The 18,342-nt window shown below is 54.1% G+C and overlaps 6 protein-coding genes across 6 annotated transcripts; 1 reads left to right on the top strand and 5 right to left on the bottom strand.

Annotated features, from left to right (window-relative positions):
- Positions 1–1,805: 1,805 nt before the first annotated feature.
- Positions 1,806–4,685, top strand: HMPREF1541_01688 (uncharacterized protein; the record flags this gene model as incomplete). Its single annotated transcript, XM_008716045.1, has 1 exon — positions 1,806–4,685. One exon carries the CDS (start codon positions 1,806–1,808, stop codon positions 4,683–4,685), a length of 2,880 nt encoding a protein of 959 aa, XP_008714267.1.
- Positions 4,686–6,166: 1,481 nt separating this feature from the next.
- On the bottom strand, positions 6,167–6,607 carry HMPREF1541_01687 (uncharacterized protein; the record flags this gene model as incomplete). The annotated part of the gene is made up of 1 exon (XM_008716044.1): positions 6,167–6,607. The coding sequence occupies one exon, from the start codon at positions 6,605–6,607 to the stop codon at positions 6,167–6,169; it is 441 nt and encodes a 146-aa protein (XP_008714266.1).
- An 828-nt stretch (positions 6,608–7,435) lies between these two features.
- Positions 7,436–8,866, bottom strand: HMPREF1541_01686 (uncharacterized protein; the record flags this gene model as incomplete). Its single annotated transcript, XM_008716043.1, has 2 exons — positions 7,436–8,343; positions 8,401–8,866. The coding sequence occupies 2 exons, from the start codon at positions 8,864–8,866 to the stop codon at positions 7,436–7,438; spliced, it is 1,374 nt and encodes a 457-aa protein (XP_008714265.1).
- Positions 8,867–10,174: 1,308 nt separating this feature from the next.
- HMPREF1541_01685 (uncharacterized protein) lies at positions 10,175–11,268 on the bottom strand (the record flags this gene model as incomplete). Its single annotated transcript, XM_008716042.1, has 2 exons — positions 10,175–10,832; positions 10,994–11,268. 2 exons carry the CDS (start codon positions 11,266–11,268, stop codon positions 10,175–10,177), a joined length of 933 nt encoding a protein of 310 aa, XP_008714264.1.
- Positions 11,269–11,622: 354 nt separating this feature from the next.
- On the bottom strand, positions 11,623–13,654 carry HMPREF1541_01684 (uncharacterized protein; the record flags this gene model as incomplete). The annotated part of the gene is made up of 2 exons (XM_008716041.1): positions 11,623–12,062; positions 12,223–13,654. The coding sequence occupies 2 exons, from the start codon at positions 13,652–13,654 to the stop codon at positions 11,623–11,625; spliced, it is 1,872 nt and encodes a 623-aa protein (XP_008714263.1).
- A 2,487-nt stretch (positions 13,655–16,141) lies between these two features.
- HMPREF1541_01683 (uncharacterized protein) lies at positions 16,142–17,882 on the bottom strand (the record flags this gene model as incomplete). Its single annotated transcript, XM_008716040.1, has 2 exons — positions 16,142–17,112; positions 17,165–17,882. 2 exons carry the CDS (start codon positions 17,880–17,882, stop codon positions 16,142–16,144), a joined length of 1,689 nt encoding a protein of 562 aa, XP_008714262.1.
- Between the last annotated feature and the right edge of the window lie 460 nt (positions 17,883–18,342).

Raw genomic sequence — 18,342 nt, 5'->3', positions numbered from 1 at the left:
AGCAAGCGTCAATCCGAATGTGTCACAATCGTGCTCCTGCTCTGACTGCTACGTGCCAAATGAGGTACGCTACCAGGGTTCGATCCGCTTTATGAGAGACTTTTGGGTCGTGATTGCTGGCTATCCGATGACCGCCTTTGCTCCTGCGCATCTTGATTTCTTCTGTTGCCTGCTAGCGATCTTACCGTTCGTTTTATTCTTAAAGTTCTCTCTTTCCTGGTTTTGGTTGAATCTCTAGATTCTGGTCCAGACCACACCCAAGTAATGGCCGTGTACACCTATTTATGCTGCAAGCCTCAATCACCATACCAGCGCCTGATTTACGAGTAGATCATGGCTGACCAGACCGACTACGAAAGAGAGTCATTGTCCTACAGACCTCTTATTGCGGTCACGAATGGCTGGATGGCACCAAACGGCCGACTGAAGGGACGTCTCAGAACAACCCTTTGAGGGTGGGAGAAGAGCTGTGTTGCGAAGTGAATCTCATCTTCCAAGCACCTACAGACTCGACGACGACGATATATCCGCTCCCGTTTGGAGACGACTGCGAGCACAGGCACCGATTCCAAACAGGACCCAGGAAGACGATGTGAAGCACACTGACCATCGGCCTGCGTGACGGGCAAATTGGGTCGCACCAACGCTCGATCCAGCCTAGTGCGAGCTTGGGGTGATGAAGTGGGCTGTCGAAACCGCAGCCGCCACGCCACGAAGCCAACAACGAGTGCCCGCAGCAGGACCCTGTGTTAACGAGTGAATCACCCGAAAAGAATGATGCTACCACGGTTGTACGACGATTTCGAACAGCTCGGAACGACGAGCATAGGCAAGCCAGATGATTCGGAACAGCAGTTGTTGTTCTCCCTGTGGAGATATGCGACGTTAGCAGGCCCAGCCCGACCTAAGGCGCGAGTCGGAACGTCGCAGCAGAAGAAGCGACGCCCCGGGCTTCTCCCTCTTCTTCCTCGCCCATCTTTCTCGACTTACCACCTGCGCATCAGCTCCCGGCACCCCGCCTTTTTGCTTGTACTGTTACCAATATTCGAGCCCACTAATTACGGTAAGCATCTCCAGTCTCTTTGCATAAATTATTTGCACCTTATCCGAGCGTCTGCCAATCATTTTGGCTGCCTTTGCGTGTGCTGTCTTGCCACCCGTCCCCCTCTCCCCTCGCCTGTTTCTCAGCCACGATAGCAGCCTGGATGACACCCGCACATGGTCCAGTCGCGCACCTCCCAGAACCCAGAATCTGCTCCCTTAGCGTCTATCCTCAATCCAACGCGTTACACGGCCCTCCATCCCTTGCCGGTGGATCCCTCTTCCAATCCTCGATTTGTCGCCGTTCATGGTCGCTCGTTTCTGACCCAGACACAGTCTCTGCAGCGGAGTTCCCACACTAAGCCCGATTGGGAAGCACTCGACTCTACCCTCAGGCTCATTTTCCGAGTGCGCTCTGTACGCTCAGACTGAGTCCGCCAAACATTGCCTACCAGGTAAGTCAGCATTCCCGTTGCCTTGTAGCCCTAGTCCTCCATCTCTGGCGATGTCGCAACCACTCTGCGCGTCGCCATCGATGACCCTCTCCCCTGAAAGCTCTGCGACGCGTTCACCCTCGCCTGTCCGCTTACTCCCCCATCGCCAACCACAACAACACCCTAGCCATGCTGAGTTCTATGTCACCTGAGAGCTGGCTTGTACCTCGTTTGATCACTGTCGCAAACACGATGCAACCACGCGCCCGCGGAGATATACTGATAAGCTTTGTCGCAGTGCCCCATGGATAGCCACAACACCTACAAGCCATGAACCAGTGGCCGAACGACCCATCTGCCATTCCCAACGGTCATGCTGGTTTTGGTCCTCTCCCCGACGCATCCATGTCCTTCCTTCAACCACCGCAGACGATAAATCCGGCGCAATTTCAGACGACCCCCTACCTGAACGGCGATGGTCGCAATGCGTCCCCTGCTTTCCATAATTCTGTCTACCAAACCAACCCCGTTATACCCTCGAAACGAGCAAGAGAAGATAGCATAGGCGCGTCACCCCGTCAGGCTCCTGGCGGACTCCCAGGGTCTAGATCGCAGACACCCGGTCAAGGGCCCTACCCTGGATTCAACCAACCTAATGGCGGAGGATCCATGTCGAATGCGCCCACACCATTTCAGCATTTACAGACATCCAACAACGCTTCTCCGTCGCCAACAGTGCCGCAAATGAATTTCAATCAGGGTGGTCCTCCGCAGCGGTCCACCGCATCACCCAGTCCCTTTTCTCCGCAGCAAGGCGGTCCTCACCCTTCGCCGGGACCTTCAGACCACGCCAGTCGCGTCGGTACACCCCACGATAATGCGCAAGCCTTCATGTCAAACCCGGCCTTCGGTGGCAACTTCAACCAGCCGCAATTCAATCCTGCCATGGCCAATGGCATGAGTCCTATGGGGATGAACCAAATGGGTATGGCACAACAACAAATGGGCATCAATGCGGCACAACGGAACTACCAGATGCAGCTACAAGCGCAGGCTCGTCAGTTGGCACAGGCGCAACAACGGCAACATGGTGGCATGCCTGGAATGCCACATCAACAAATGCCAAACTCCATGAATCAGATGCCACCCGGTATGCCCAATCAGCAAAAGCCCAAGAACCCAGAAGACTTCATCAGAAGTCTACAGGCATTTATGGCTCAGCGTGGAAGGACAGTTGATCTCAATCCAACTATATGCGGCCGCCCAATACAGTTGCTACAGCTCTACGCTGCAGTGGTCAAAAATGGTGGCTCCCAGAAGATCACAAAACTTGGCCAGTGGATGCACTTGGCAGCCCAGCTACAGTTTCCACAACCGCAGCAGGCGCAGGCGGCGCAAGAGATGCAGAGCTACTGGATGGGAAACAGCCTTCATCAGTATGAAGTCGCCTGGCAGATGTCTCAACAGAAGCAACGCATGGCACAGCAAGCCATGCATGGTCAAATGCCGAACCAAATGTCACCTACACGCGAGCAACACCAAGCCCAAGATCAGTCTACGCCTGGTCACCAACGGAACCAATCTGACATGATGAAACTGGGTGGTCAATTGCAAAATGGCTTCGTGCCGTCCGCACCTCAAGCTCAAGCACAGCATCGTTCGAGCTTGTCCCGGCAATTCGATCCTTCCCAACCACCCGGTGCCTCCCCTCAGAAAGTCCAGCAATCAGAGACTCCGATTAAACCTGAGCCTGAAAGCAACATGCCTGCTAAGAAGCCTATAACGGAGCCATTCAAGCCAGACTCGTTACCGCCCAGCAAGTACCATGGTCCCATCAACCTGGACGAGATTTTCAACATTGGGCAAGCAATAGCAGAGCTGAAACCCACTGCGCCGGGCGTTCGCGAGCTTGGAGTGATCGACATTCACGCCTTGACTATGGCTATCAAATCAGGCATCCACGCCGAGACCCGTGTGGCTCTTGACACGCTCGTAACCTTATCAACCGAATCCCAGCTACAACTTTCGCTGGTCGATTGTGATGATTTGATGGAGACACTGGTCGATTGTGCCCAGGACCAGGTGGATTTCCTCGCCGAGCACACAGCCGAGGTCTCTGACGAAATGTCGTTGACGGCTTACGAGGATCTTGTACGGACGTGCAGAGTCGAGGCTGAATCTCTGCAAGATGTTCCAGAATTTGGCAGTGTCCAATACGACCTTGATCGCGCGGCAGATCGCCTTATTTGCGTTACGACGCTCATCCGAAACTTCTCTTTCTACGAAGCGAACTTCATCGTTCTTGGTCAGCCGGAGATTTTGAAGCTCATTAGTACCGTTATCCGATATCTGGGCACGAGAGAGAATGTTCTTCGCAGCAGTCGCAACACCCTCGACTTCATGAAAGATGTGATCATTTACCTCAGCAATTTGTCGACATCCGTCAATCTGCCTGGGAAGGAGGAAGCTCTTTGCCTGCTTCATTTCCTACTAGCATTCGCTCCATCACCGTCACCAGTCTCGGGAACTGCGAGCAAAGTCTGCTTCATGCCCTACAGCCCTAGCGTGCATAAGTACATGCCCTCAGCTGTTGACAGTTTGGCCAAGCTTCTTGCCCGGGACGAACCTAACCGGACATATTACAAGGCTATCTTTGCCGCTGATGCAGGCTCGTCCCCCCCATACGAACTTCTCACTCGCACATTTGGCCTGGCCATTGCTGCCGTTCCTGCAAGCACAAGGGACACGAGAGCGTTGATTGAAGCACGAAAGCCTTTCCTGCTACAGGGCATGCTAGCAGCTGAGATTCTTGCCGGATTGGCCCCCAGCTCGGAGAACCCTCTCGCTCGATCGTGGCTTGAGTCGGAAGATGGGTTTGCCACCAGTCTACTCCGGCTTGTCACCTTTCTCAGTGCAGATAAATCAACACAACTTGCAAGCAGTCATCCACCGCCACCACCACAGCACAATCCTCGGCACCCGCGGTCACCGGAACCCGACGCCAATGCATACGGAGCGATTACTGCTCGAGGAGTTGCTGTACTCAAGTCTCTCGTTCAGAAAGCCCGGACCTTCGATGCAAATGGAGGGATCATCTTGCCGCATGGGATCATGCCTCGCAAGGAGAAGCTACTTGGTGCGATGATCGAAAAAGATATTGATCCGGGGATCCTTCGCATGCTTTGCGTGTATGCCGGTCTTGAAGACTGAAAGTCTCCTTTACCACTTCGATTAAGCAGGTCACCGCGCGAGCAGTGACTCAAGAACTTGAGAAAACAAAGATGCGGCTTCACGCAGTTGGACCACGGGATCATTTATATCGAGCGCAGTATCTACATGGCATTGCATGTGTTGGACGTTTTGCGAGCGGCAGCATCAGTCCGCAGAAACTGGATAGGATTGTGAAAGTGACAAAATCATATTTTTATGCTTGTACACTACAGTTGGGTACCGTCGCTCGGTGCTTTCGTGGTTCCCCCTGACTTCTCAAAAGGTCAGAATTGACTATTGGGCCTTGCTGCTGCTGCTCTTCTTGCATGACCATGTATGGACGACCCATGTGACACCCTTGAACACCTTTGCGGTGCGATCCTGGTGCTGACAGAACACCGCTATATTTCCTACGGCTCCACAGACACATACAGAAGCCAGTTGCTGAGGGTAAGTCCTCCTCATTGCCCGCACTGTTGACTTCCATGTTCAAACGTATGTCTTTGTCACGTCCTGCAGCCCTCCTGAACTTGCGAAGCTTGGAGAGGTCAGATAATGCATACTTGCAGCCTCCATTTCTGTGATACGGAGGAAATTATCGATCCAATACAGCGCATTGCTGTCCCACGTGCCAACGCCTTAGGGATTCCAAAACGATGATGGCATCTCACGCAGCTGGTCTTAAGGCTGATGGGACTCATCATGGGAGATGGGAGATGGGGCTGGTGCGGGTTCGTCAAGGTTCATCGAAGGGAGGGGAGTTGTGCATGCGAACGAAATCGTTTGGACGCGATGAGTGGACTTGGGAAGTATCGGCTCATGGGGACGGGTGCGGTGCTAACGAGTGCGTTGAGAGACAACATGGATAAGGCTACTATTGGTCGAGGAGAATGTTGTAAAGGCAGATCGTTGACGGCGGTCAATTGAGGGACGGGGAGATGGTTCGGGGTGGCGTATGGGAGAAATTGATGCTCGAGTGCTGAATAAAAGGGGAAGAGCATCTATATATAAACGAACGCTATTCGAAGAATCGATTTGCTGGTAGTCGAGGTGGGTTACGGGCCGAGAAGGTGAGGTGTTGAGTCTGAAGTCGACCTCGAGTGTCCTTCGCCTATGCCAAGACTGAGCATCATTGGTTGCATCCTCCAAGTGGAGCAAAAAGTGATCCAGGTGAGGCTGCGTCTCCTGACCGCCCAGACGCTCTCCCAGTGTAAGGTCCGTTGGACGACGACGACGACGACCCAAGTCCATTCGCGCCACAGAATATGTTCAGCGCGCTGGTTACCGCCCTTGGCAACGTCATACCACTGCCGCCACGCTTGGAATTTCATGCGTGGGGACTACCCAGACGCACCTCCAGCATCGTCGTGTCTCCATTCTGGCCGGTCTCAGACTCGTTGCGATACTCGCCTTCTGAGTCACTAGAGGCCGGTAGAGCCACGCCGTCAGTAGAGTAGGAGTCCTGTGTTGACCCTGGTCACTCATTCAACCTCCTCGACTGAGCGTTCTGCGCCCAAGTGCTCGCCTCCCTCATCATCATCACCCTGCTCCCCCTCCCCTACCTCACTCCTCTCACCACCACCACCACCACCAACCTTCCGCCCCTCAAAGCCCTCTCCCAAGCCCCCATATCTCCTCCCTTTCCCCGCTCCTTTCGCCGTCTCTTCCCTCTCCGCACTGCCTCTCTGCCCCTTCTCCGCCCTCCCATCCTCTTCATGCTTCTGAGCTCTATACGCCACGAGACAGCGATCAACCTCCTGGTGCTGCAGGAGCGCCATCTGTTCCCAGAACCAGTCGATGTAGTCCTCGTTTGGAGCGCGCCCTTCCATGACCATTTCGAGCACGCGGCGGAAGTCCGGATCGGTGGCTGCGCGGGCTGAGGCGAGATGGGCGTTGCCTTGGGGTTTGGTGGGGTCAGACATGATGGATTGGCGGCGGCTGCGCTGTGCTGTGCTGTGCGGCAATGGTAGTGGTAGAGGAAATTGAGGAAATCTGGGAGGTTAGGGTGAGATTGCGATGCTGAATTGGAAGTTGGATCGTGTGGGTCGGAGGCTGGCACTTGGATGAAGGGTAGTGGCGATTCGTTGGTGTGTGAGTGAGAGAGAGTCTCGATGGCGATAGCATTCGGGGAGAAGTGGTGCAAACAACTTCTGAATGTCATAGAAATTTTGTCCTTGGATTGTGAGCGCAGCTTGCTTGAGCGAGTGAGCCTGGGGACAAGTGTTGCACTTGCGCACGACTCTGATGCCCGTTGCAATGGCTGAGCCATAAGTGTTCACGAATGTAACGCGGTGTGCGTGATAGACTGTGAAATCAGATGGAAATGTTCTAGGCGCACAGCGTATCCAATGGTGACAACACGACCTGAAATTGCAGCAGAATATGACATAGGCTAAGGCAGCATAGGTTTCACTTGGTCATCTGTGAGGCATCACATTATGATAAGTCTGTTTATCATCTAGGATCAGCTTTCTTGGATCCCGGCAGCGCTATTCGCTGCTTTCTGGTAGAATTGTCTCGAAAGCACATTCCATAGTCAAAAGTCTGGATATGATCGTCTCATCTGTGCAATCACCATCATCATAGCGTGACCTGGTCAATCAAGCTCGATAGACTGGTCCTTTCTTCCTGTATTGATGTTCAAAGTTCGAGAATGGACGAGAGCCAAGCTCTTCCGATCGGTCGCACTCAACATCACGCATATCATGCTGTGCGGGTTGCTTGTATGTCAAATCAGGTCAAATTCTTCATCAAAAGAAGACCGTGGCGAACGAAGGTTCCAGACCGCATTGCCATCCATCTCGTGCCAGGTCGTCAGAAGCTTCATGACGATCGATAGCAGGAACGGGCATTAAGGTCTCCCGGTATTCGTCTGACCAGTCTCTCCTAAGTACGCGCACCTCTGTGGCTGAAACATCTGAGTCGTCAGAATCCCAGTCATCGTCGGAGTCGGAGTCGGAGTCGGTCTCACCTGATCGCGAGGAGGACGCCGAAGTATCGTCATCGGAGGACTGTCGGCCGGAATAGTCGCTACTGCTATCATCGGAGGGCAATTGATCTTCGTGACGGGGTTGAGCGCCGGCATGGTCGGAGTCGTCGAAGTCGTAATCGTGGATGCCGTCAAGCAGGTCCTCTGTGCTAGTGCGCCGGGATGCCTTGATGAGCTCGGACACGAAGAAGCTCGGAGTTCGGTTGAGGAGTGCCGCATCCAAGGGAAGAATTGCGCCTGATCCATGCTCGAGATGATCCTTAAGAGCAGCCACATCTCCGCGCTGGGCGGCAGCGTCGTAGAGCTCTCCCATTCGGAGAGCGGCATCACTGAGAGGGCCGAATTCCGCTCTAAGGTCATCACGATCGTTGATGCTGATGCCAACGGACTCGGCAAGAAGCTTGAACAGGTCTGGACCTAGCTCGAAGACGTGGTCGGCGTCAAACTCCGGGCACATATCCGTCTCGCACGTGGGAACAAGCTCAGGATTGTGCTCGACTGCATTCAGCATGTCGTTGAAACAAGACTTGCACGCAATGTGGAGGCAATTCGTCAGCATAGGGTCTCTTGCCCTCTTGAAACATGCACCGCAGTGCAGAACAGACTCATCTCCGTGCTCACGAGTCTGTCTGAACTCGTCGAATAGCTCGAACAGAGACTTGTTGCGGGCTAAAAGAGTTAGTGGAGAACATTTGGGGAAGGGACAGCATTGAACCCAGAACATACCAGGAGTCTCGATCATGTGCTGGTTGGCAACGGCAGCAGGCGCATCGGGGAGGGACGTTTGATCGGTTGGGAAAGGTAAATCGTCGATAAAAAGTTCTTGATCAAGCTCAAACATGTTGGCGAGATCGTTCTCGGCGGAAGAGGGCAGGGGAATGGTGCCAGCAAGTGGGCCAGGGACGGGGACATTGCCAACGATGTCGTCAAAGGGGGACGAGAACAAGGTGCCGACAGGCGGCCCAGGAGCAGGCACGTTGCCGGTGGCGTCGGCGAAGGACGGGAGGTTGTAGTAGATAGGGGCAGTGGGAGGAGCCGGATGGGCAGGAGTGTTGAGGTTGCTGAGCAGAGCGGCGCGGTGCTCATCTCTCGCCTTCAGGCGCTTCCTGGCCTCATATATGGCCATGTGGTCCTCGGCGTCCTCGTCAGCCAGGCGCTTGAGTGATTGGCGGACGTCGTTGGGAGCGGCCATGGTACTAGCAGAACAGTGGAACAAAAAGGGGGAGAACACAATGAGTAACGACGTGGCTTGGTAGGAAAGAAAGAGGAGGAGGGTCGCAGGTTTTGGGACAAAGAGTTATAGGACTGCGCGTGAATTAATGCTCGGTCAAACTATACTCCGGCGTGTAAAACAGTATTCACTGTCAATAGAAGGCCGTTTGACTCACCCTTGGTATTGATGCCTAGAGGAGGTTGGAGCCAGGCAGCAGCCAGTCAGATATTAGGAGCAATTGACGGTGTGACCAGAGAGATGTCAGCATAACGAGACCTATCAGTGAGTGATGATTGAAGAGTCCTCTTGCAATATCTCCATATCACAGCCGTTCATGGACATGATATAGAACCTGACAGCTACCCATCGAAGGTAGCGCATCTCCGGAGATGACAAGTGAGGGAGGGATTTCCCATGGCTTTTTCACGATCAAAGCTAATCATGCAAACCTGCTAAACAGCCAGAGATCAAGAGCGCCTGATGCTACGGCTACCGAGAAATCAACACAACAAGTTCTATTAGTGAACCATAACCGAAGGCCGCTTTGAAGTCGTCTTAACTTACCAGACAGAGTATGAGTTTGTCTGCTGGCCAAGGATAGCTCTGTGGGAGAAAGGATTGGCCAAGTGTGACATGCCGACGGCTCCTTCCGCATTCAATGTGTACTCTTTCCAAGATGAGCCCGACAATGCCATTCAGAAGTCAATATCAATCCACCAACAGCAGTGGAAAAACTGAGATGAGGGCAATGTCGTCGTATGTATGCCACAATCAGCAAGAAATCAAGAGCAGTCGGGGAGCCTGACCAAAGACACGTCAACGTGGCAGACCATGTCAGTGACTGACGATTGGAGGATTCTCTCACAAGTTCTGACAAAGCAATTCAACAGACAAAAGCGTCAATGCGTCTCATGGCCTGTAGAAAGTCTGGATGACGATCTAGCGGCCAACGGTGACGGAGGACTTCTCCTGACATGCTGTTCGAGCACATGCGAGCCTCTGTGGGACTCCAGAAGTCAGAGGTCGATGGAGGCATGACCTATATCAGCTCTCCACCACGTTGTCGTTAATGGGCACGTCTCTCATGATATCTTGGCGTGATGCCTCGTTGCCTTGTCATTCGAATTCAAAAGACACGCTGGGGTCACAGAGGCTGCTTCCGGTGACTATGGCCTTACGGCGCATTTTCATCTGAGCTATCGGCCTGGTAGGCATTGAACGGCATTACCAGCTCCATTGGCATATCGACCATACGTTGTGGGTTCTGGAACATGCTCAGATCCCACCTCACGATGCCTTGTCACCCTCCTCATTCTGCTTCCCCTCGACCTTATCCTTCAACCCCTGATCCTCAAATGCCCTCCTCACAGCCTCAACGCTCCCCTTCAACAGCCTCGCCCTCTCCTCTGGATGCAAGTCCAGATTCTCACTGAACTTCACATACCACTTATCGTTCACCGCACGCCCCTTGCCCTCATACCCCACCACCAACTCCGCCAGCACGAGCAGCGCACTCCTCACGCTCGCATCGCCCTCATACCTCGTGACCAACTCCGCTTGATCCAGCGTCTGCCACACGCTCTCCTTCGCCTCCTCGCCCTTATCAATCGCCATCGCCAGACACTCCATCCGATCCTCGAAGCGCCACCACTCAGGCAACACTGCCGCTTCCTCGCACAAGTCCAGCCAGCGCTGGAAATCCGCGTACGCGTCGCCCTGGGCCCATACCACGCCCTTGGGCCAGCGGCCCGTCTCGGCGTTGTAGTAGACGCCATGATCGCAGTCGCCATCGGAGTGGTCGACCTCGGTGCGCAGGCGGTAGGCGTCGACCAGGAGGCGCAGGAGCTGCTCGGGCGCTTGGGCCGTCAGGTAGCCGTTCGGCCGACCCTTGCCTTGCGTCATATGGCAGAAGGGCTTGTGCTGTTTCCATTGCGCTTTTTGACACCTGTTTGAAAGCCCAGCGGAAAGGGGTTCGGTCAGTCGTTGGCCAAGAACATTTAAATACGTACAAATTGTGCTGCTCCCGCCTCAAAAGAAACAAACAAAAATAAATGCACGAAATCGACAAACAAGCAGAGTACATGATCGGAGGGGTTAGAGACCTACTCTTTAGAGCAATAATCCACCATCCCACACCCCGCACACCGCTTGAGGCTCTTATCGAAGCCCAACGCCAGACAATTCGCGCAGATGCTCAGCTTGTGCGAGTTGAGGTACTCGTGCTCCAGCGACAGCACATACGAGACGCCCGTCTTGGGGAACGTTTTCTTCGCCTGCCCGCCTCCCGCCGCCGCCGCCGCCGCCGCTGCCGATGTGCTGGAACCCGCTGGTTGAGACTGAACGACCGAGTCCCCGCCTTCGACGCCTTCGAAGACGTTCATGCTTGCTTTTGGTGATCAGACCGTGGTCTTGGGGTATGGATTGGAAAAAGAGCGTCAATTGAATTAGGCTGGAGGGAATGCTGAGGTTAGGGACAGATCAAGTCTTAGCAAATGGGCAAAGAGACTGGTAGTGGAAACGTGGGATCGACGTCGAAAATTCTGGGAGCTGCAGCCTCGCCGCCTTGCGAAGACTTCTTGGCGCACGAACGGAAATGGAATCCGGATATCCACTTCTGACCGGCAGGTCAGGTAATAGCAATGGATCAGGAGTTCACTCAGAAGTTGCATCTTATTTGTACACATTGTTACTGTTCCTTTCGCATATATTCGTACCTGAGCTGGCAAACAAGAGTTCTACCGCGGCCCAATCCAATCAGCGCGACTTCCCGCTCGACTGACCGGCCTACTATCACCGTCCCCAGCGGACGACGGCGCCCTCGCACTAGTCAAGCTAAAGTAGCCCGAATTTGCTAGATTGACTTGGAAATCTTTGAACTTGCGCGCCTTGGCCTTCTTCTCAAACAGAATATCCAGCTCCAGGTATGTCAGGCCAAAGGGTTCAGGGAGACGGAACCAGCACCACAGCAGACACAGGAACGTGGTGCCGGCGTACAGGTAGCAGGATTTGCCGGACCAGTCCCAGGCGGTGGGGTTGAGCATTCGGGGTGTGACGATGTTCGTGAGGAGTGAGAAAACATTGTATGCGACGCGTGCGAGCACGACTGTCTTGACACGTAGGCGCGAGCTCGGAATCTCCGCCACGAGGACGTAGCAGACCGGGCCGATCGTGGCATCTGTCCTCTGGTTAGCCTTGAATCAAGACCAATGGACGATTTCGTCGGAGAAACCAGAACAAGTAGATGAGGCTCACTCTATGGAAGTCTGAGACACAGGTCTCAGATATCACAAAGAGCTCCTTCAGCCATCCCGATTCGAGCTTGCTCAAAGACTTACCATAAACCCCGGTCAGCACAATTATCAGCGATCCCAGCGCCCAAGAAGTTCCATCGCTTTCGCGAATCGTGCCTACAATACCCGCGGCCATGAGAATAACGAAGCTCAGCACCAGACCGATCATGTACAGCGTACGGCGACCCACGCGGCGCATCCAGAACCACGACATGACATGCCCCGTGATGGCGACGCCGTACATGCCCAGCGTGAGGTTGAACGAGTTGGCAGTCGAGAAGCCAGCCGATTCTAGGTAGTACGCGGCATACCCGGTCAATGCGGCGCCGCACATGGCCTGCGTTATCCAGACCATGCAAGCGATTTCGGTGCGGCGGCGGTCTGTAGTAGATTTGAAGCAGTCGAGATACGAGACGCCGCCGCCATTGAAATAGCGTTCCACCTCATTAGTGTGGATCATCATGGAGATCGTTTCGTCAGCATTGAACCCGGAGTGCTTCTGCGTGAGGCGCTCGAGAGCCTTTTTGGCGAGGTCGTGCTTGCCGTGGCGGATTAGCCACCAGGGGCTCTCAGGTGCGAAGCTGACGCCCACCAGGACCGGAATGGCCAAAGCCCATTGGAGAGCGAAAGGAATGCGGTACGACCATTCCGAGGTGTTGTGTATCATGGCTCGAACGATGCCAGATCCCAACATCTGACCGATCAGCCAGCAGAGGTTGACGTTTGAGGTGAGGTATGATCTCAGCACAACGGGCATGACCTCTGCCGCATATGTTGTGGAAAGAGTTTGGAAAACTCCCCACGGCAAGCCACAGAGTACCTGAGCGGCGAGCAGCATCTGAATATTGACAGCAAAAAAGGCGAGAAAGACAAAGGCCGACATCCAGACGAGAGTGAAGATCATTGTGCGGTGGTAGCCAAAGCGGTCCGTGAGGTACCCATTCATCATCAGACCAAGGATTTCGCCAGCAACCGCAGCATTAGTGAGACCTGACTGCCACGCGGGAGTTATCTGATACGACGTCTCACCGTTCTCAAGAGTGTGTGCTTGCCCATAATTTCGACGGAAGACGGGAAAGGCAAAGAAGGAATTAATGAGTGTCAGGTCGAAGCCCTCCATGACAATGGTCAAGCTCAGTATTGCGGACCACATGATGGCTTTGGGATATGTGCGACAGCCAGTGACGAAGCCCATGCTGTGCTCGGCCTTTGTGGCGGCTCGTGCCTCAACAGAGAGGCGGCGCAAGTCCGGGATGGCCTGCGAGAGGCCACTGAAGAGGTCATCGTTGGATCGGGTTATGTTGTGTGGTGTGTCCGATTCTTGTCCAGCGTGAGGCTTGAGAGGCTGGACTCGGCCGCCATGGATGCCTCTCGAGAGGTCAACAAATTCGAGGAACTCGGAGGGGTGTTTGTCATTGGAAGTTCGAGTAGTGTCTGATCCATGTGGATCCTGGCTGCTGCCGGGCCTGCTGGGCATCTCATTCGAGGTTGTGGTCTGGAAGGACTACAGACTGGAGCGTACTCGTGGTATAAGCCGCTGAGATAGAGACACTTTGAACCTCATGGCTATACCACGGATCTAGGGAAAGAAAAGGTGTAAAGGTACGATCGCAGGCTTGAGAGGTTAAAGAAACTCGAGGCTCGTCGACACATGATCTGTATTAGCTTGGGGCTCGACCAGCGTTAGTCTTTCTGGGGTAGTGGGTCTTGACGACAGTAAAGATCCGAATGGATGATCACATCGAGGAATGGATGACGGCAGTGAGGAGGTGGAGGTAGAGGTTCAAAATTTGGTCCAGCTAAGGCAGATGCGAGGTCCTCAGTGGCCAGCTCCCCACAAGTGCTCGCTAAAAATGATGGCCCTTGGGCACTCTGGGGTTGACACCTTACCCCGGAAGGAGTCACGCTAGGTGCCCCTCCTGTGTCCATGCGGGTAATCGGCGCGACTCTAGCCTCTAGCAGTGTGCTGCGCCGGTGAGTGAAACGTCGCTCGGCCAAATTAACTAGCTAGCTACCTTGGAAGAGAAGGGGAAAAGGAGACATCCCAAGAGGACTTGGTTCGGCAGATGCGTGCGACACTTGTACCTTGCACGACCCGAAGCTCAGGTCGAGGTGGTACTTGCTCATCTGGTCATCCATCAACGGCCGAGGCGTGCTGAGATAGGACTGTGCCTGTGCAAATTTCGAATCGAGATTGCTGGTATCTTCGCAGCGGTAGTTACTTTGCTGTTGAGCTCGATTTGCACGACTGCCAGCACAGCGAAGTCCGACATCTAACACACATCATGGTCGATGCTGCCACTACTTTGCATCCGCCGTTCAGCATCTCTCCTAAGCCAATAACTCCCCAATTATCCTTCCCACTCGTCTTTAGACTTGCGGCGCGCCTCTGCATAACCTGTGGTACCCACATAGCCCACAGAGCCCGCTATGAGTCGTCCCTCTGGGGTGCCACTTCCCGTGCCCCCTCATCCCCATCGTCCCCATACAACCCCATGCAAGCCGGGCTCCATTCTCGTATCTTCAAGATCCACCCTCCCATCACGCGGCGGTGTGGCCCGTTTGCAAAGCATGGGTCCTAGACCCTCTTTTAATAGCCTTGTACCTGACTATCAATTAACGGGTGTGTGTGGATCTGGCAAGCTCGCGGCTTCAGGTACAAGTATGAGGCGAACAAGGCAACCAGGCGACGCCGAAAAATCCCAACTTTGGTCTATCAGAAATCAATCGTATTTTCTAACAACACTACTACGATACAATGTAGAAGTGGATGCACGCCTGTTCCGGGGCATAGCTTGATGCTCGTAACGCGGCACGTAGTGACCGAACATCTAGATGTGCGATGGTGCTTGCCACTGAAAATTCTCATATGCATTGTTCCCCAATTTCTTTCCATGTCGTATCGGCAACGAACTGGTCGACAGACCCCAGTTCTTGTGATTCTGTCGTCGAAGCGAACGCGACCATGAGGTGCTTCGTAAATGAGGGTTGTCGTTGTCTTGATCAAGCCTCGATGCCCACTTTCTCCGTTTCATGCAGCGCGCGGAATGAGATCGTCCTCGTCCGTAATGCCCCTCTCGATGTTGCCCACCGAGCCGTAAATATGCTGCCGCAAAACTCCTATCCCATGCAAAAGAAAGATCGACAATTCGGTCGGCAGCTCAGAGAACCATACGCTGAGACTTTTGGCACTCGTTGACAAGGCATAACGTGTCCTCCCAGTCTATCAGATACTTTTCGCGAAACCTTTTGCGCAAGGCCAGCGCCCGTTTGCGCCACAAACACATCACCCATCCCGACAGAATTTGCTGAGTGGCCGGAAGAGCTTCTTCATGTCCAGCACCAAACTCTCGAAGTTGCGCATTTGTCGTCGATCAAGGAAACGCTCCGGGGTGCCGTAACAACTCATGCTCCGTCGCTCAGCGTCTGTTCTCGTGCCATGTACAGCCTGAGTGAGTCCGCCATACTGATCTTCGCCTGCGCTTCAGTTCCAGGCAGGCCAAGCGCTTGTGCGCAATTCTCAGTTTGGTAATGTACAATAGGTACATGAGTCGTAAGCGTTCTGCTTGCTCCACCCGGTTGTACCATCCGATTGCGCAGAGTCCGCCGTCTGTCCCGGTACCAGGCGATGCAGCTAACTATGGACCGTGCTATGATCCGGATCAGCAAGCTGAACCAAACCGTAGCGGCGAGTAAATAACGAGAGCCGCCTCATATCGTTGCGGCCAGATTCCGTTCCTTTGCACTGTCATGCCAAATCGTAAGACTGCACAACAACTGCAAACTGTACATTTCTTCGATCTCAGCACCGGACGCCCTGAATCCATGCTGTTTGGTATCGCGTATGTATTGGAGGACCTCGGCAATTCCCCCTAGGCCATGATTTACCAGCGAAAATGACGCGCGGACATCAGCTGGCATCACGCAGTCCGAGCACACCGCACCTCCATAGACGATGAGAAAATCACATCGTATGCTTCTCAAACGTCGAAGACAGGTATGTAAAGCCAACGGAAATGACCCTGAGAATATGAAGAAAGGCTGGGGAAATGTTGATGGCGTCCGGGGCCAAGCAGTCGCGCAGACTGCACTTATTTTGTGGCTCTTGGAGCGATACCTGTTTCCCAACCGGGAGGCAAAAGTCAACATGACGGTTTGATTTCAGTGGAGGGGAGCATCGCGAGAAAGAAACAAATACTACAGAGGGAGGGATGCCAGACGTACCATCAGGGTTCGCTCCAAGAGATGTAGGTGGAAGGTAATATCCATTCTGACCACCTTCATGATTGTCGTTTTTGACATCTTGCTGTGACTGTCCATAACCAGAGAAGACAGGGTTTAAATACTGCTCGTTGGCGCCGCCGGGAAACATTTGGTTCCAGTCGTCGCCCATGTGAGCATTTGGCATTGCGACACGCTTGTCATCACCACCCTGATTCTGCATCGCGAAGTGAGCAGGAGGGTTGGAGCCTTGATGATACATCATCTGTTGGTTTCGCGCGTCATGCATGGCCCACTGATCATTGCCATTGGGATCAACCTGTCCCTGAGGTGTGGACTGAGGACGCTGCATATCGGCCTGGGCAGGAGTGTTCATCGAGTAAGACATGGATGTAGCAGGTGCGCCGCCTGCAGTGGTGGGAATACTATTGGGAGCCATGGAGCCGCTGGTGTATGGTGCACCAGGCAGCGGAGCACTTGAACCGGATTGAGTGCTAGGGGGGGTTGTGGTTCCGGCTGAGGCAGCTGCGTTGGCAGCAGCTTTAGCAGCCGCAGCTTGTGATTTCTTCAGATGAGCAGCGGGGTTCGATAGATGACTAGCGCCGGTAGGATTTCCGCGACGAACGGAGCACTTCTGGAAGTGACGCTTGAGGATGTCGCTACGCGAAAATGTATCGTTACAAAGGACGCACATGTATGGGCGATCACCGGTGTCTAGTATACGTGTCAGCTTTTAAATCAGGGCTTCTGGTCGCGTCGAACTTACGTCTCAGCATGTGACGCTTCAAATGTTTTGCGTGAAGGTAGGTCTTGGTGCAGTTTGGGCAAGGAAATTTGCCATCAGCATCCTTCTGCGGGATCTGACCGCCTTTTGGAGAGCCGTTGAGACCGTTGGCAGATACGGGAGGCCGACCAGGAGCACTGGGCAGAATGCCGCGTCGCCCCTGAGAACCGACAACATGGGTACGCGTCGGGTCGCGTCCAACCTCCGAAGTCATGCCAGGGATGCCCTCTGGACCGGACCAGCCAGGGTGGCCGTAGTTGCTGTTGGGAGGATCAAGCGCAGACCGAGGCGGAGCAGGAGCCAAGGCTGGTTGGTAATTTTGACGCGTCTGTTGTGAGTGGGGAGGGTAGTTTTGTGGAGGTGTCGGCTGGCCCTGAGGCTGCGGCAACATCGATGCAGGTGGCAGACCTTGCTGCATGGACGAGGGGGGAGTCATGTGTTGGTTGTAGCGATCAGGTGTGGGAGCCTGGGGAGGCGCAGAGACAGGAGGGTAGCGTTGTTGAACGTCGTTGCGATATGGCTGCTGAGGAACATAGTTCTGCTGGTTGGAAGGAGGCATGTTTTGGTAATTGATGGGCGGAAGATGTGTGCCACCCTGATAAGGCGGCATCGAGTATGAGGTAGCCATGTTGTTGGGCTGATAAGCGGCCTGAGGAACGTTGGACGAGGAGGTCCGAGAGAGGGACTGACGCGGGTCCATTACCTGAATGGAGACGAAGGGCGGATGCGCACGTCAAAGCTCAGAGCATTTGACGACGAGCAATGTACGTGTTTGTGTGCGCGGACAGGACGCGATTGATGAGGGAACACAGAGAGTAGTGTGGTGTGGGTGTACAGTAAGGACTGGACTCGTTGAAAATTTTTAGGTGAAGGGCGGGCGTGGTAGGGAGTCTGGCGCAGGACAGGCGTGATCAGCAAATAATGGCTCTAGATAAAAGAGAAGCTTCAAAGAAGGTGGTGGTGAGTCCAAGACAGCGGACAAGATGGATACAACCACGAGGGAGATGGAGAAGGACGAGGGGGTTCGTGGTGGTAGTGAGATGGGGGTAAAGAGTGGGTAGACGATGGAGGATAAAGTGTATAGAAGAGGGTCTGTGATGCACAACACCTGGCAGGGCCGGCAGAGAGGGCAGGCAAGCCGACTCCACTGCTTGGGTGAG

This window comes from Cyphellophora europaea, assembly GCF_000365145.1.
Source record: "Cyphellophora europaea CBS 101466 unplaced genomic scaffold supercont1.2, whole genome shotgun sequence".
Classification (NCBI taxonomy): Eukaryota; Fungi; Ascomycota; class Eurotiomycetes; order Chaetothyriales; family Cyphellophoraceae; genus Cyphellophora; species Cyphellophora europaea.
Note: the sequence above shows the minus strand (reverse complement) of the source record. Positions and strands in the feature narration are given on the sequence as shown.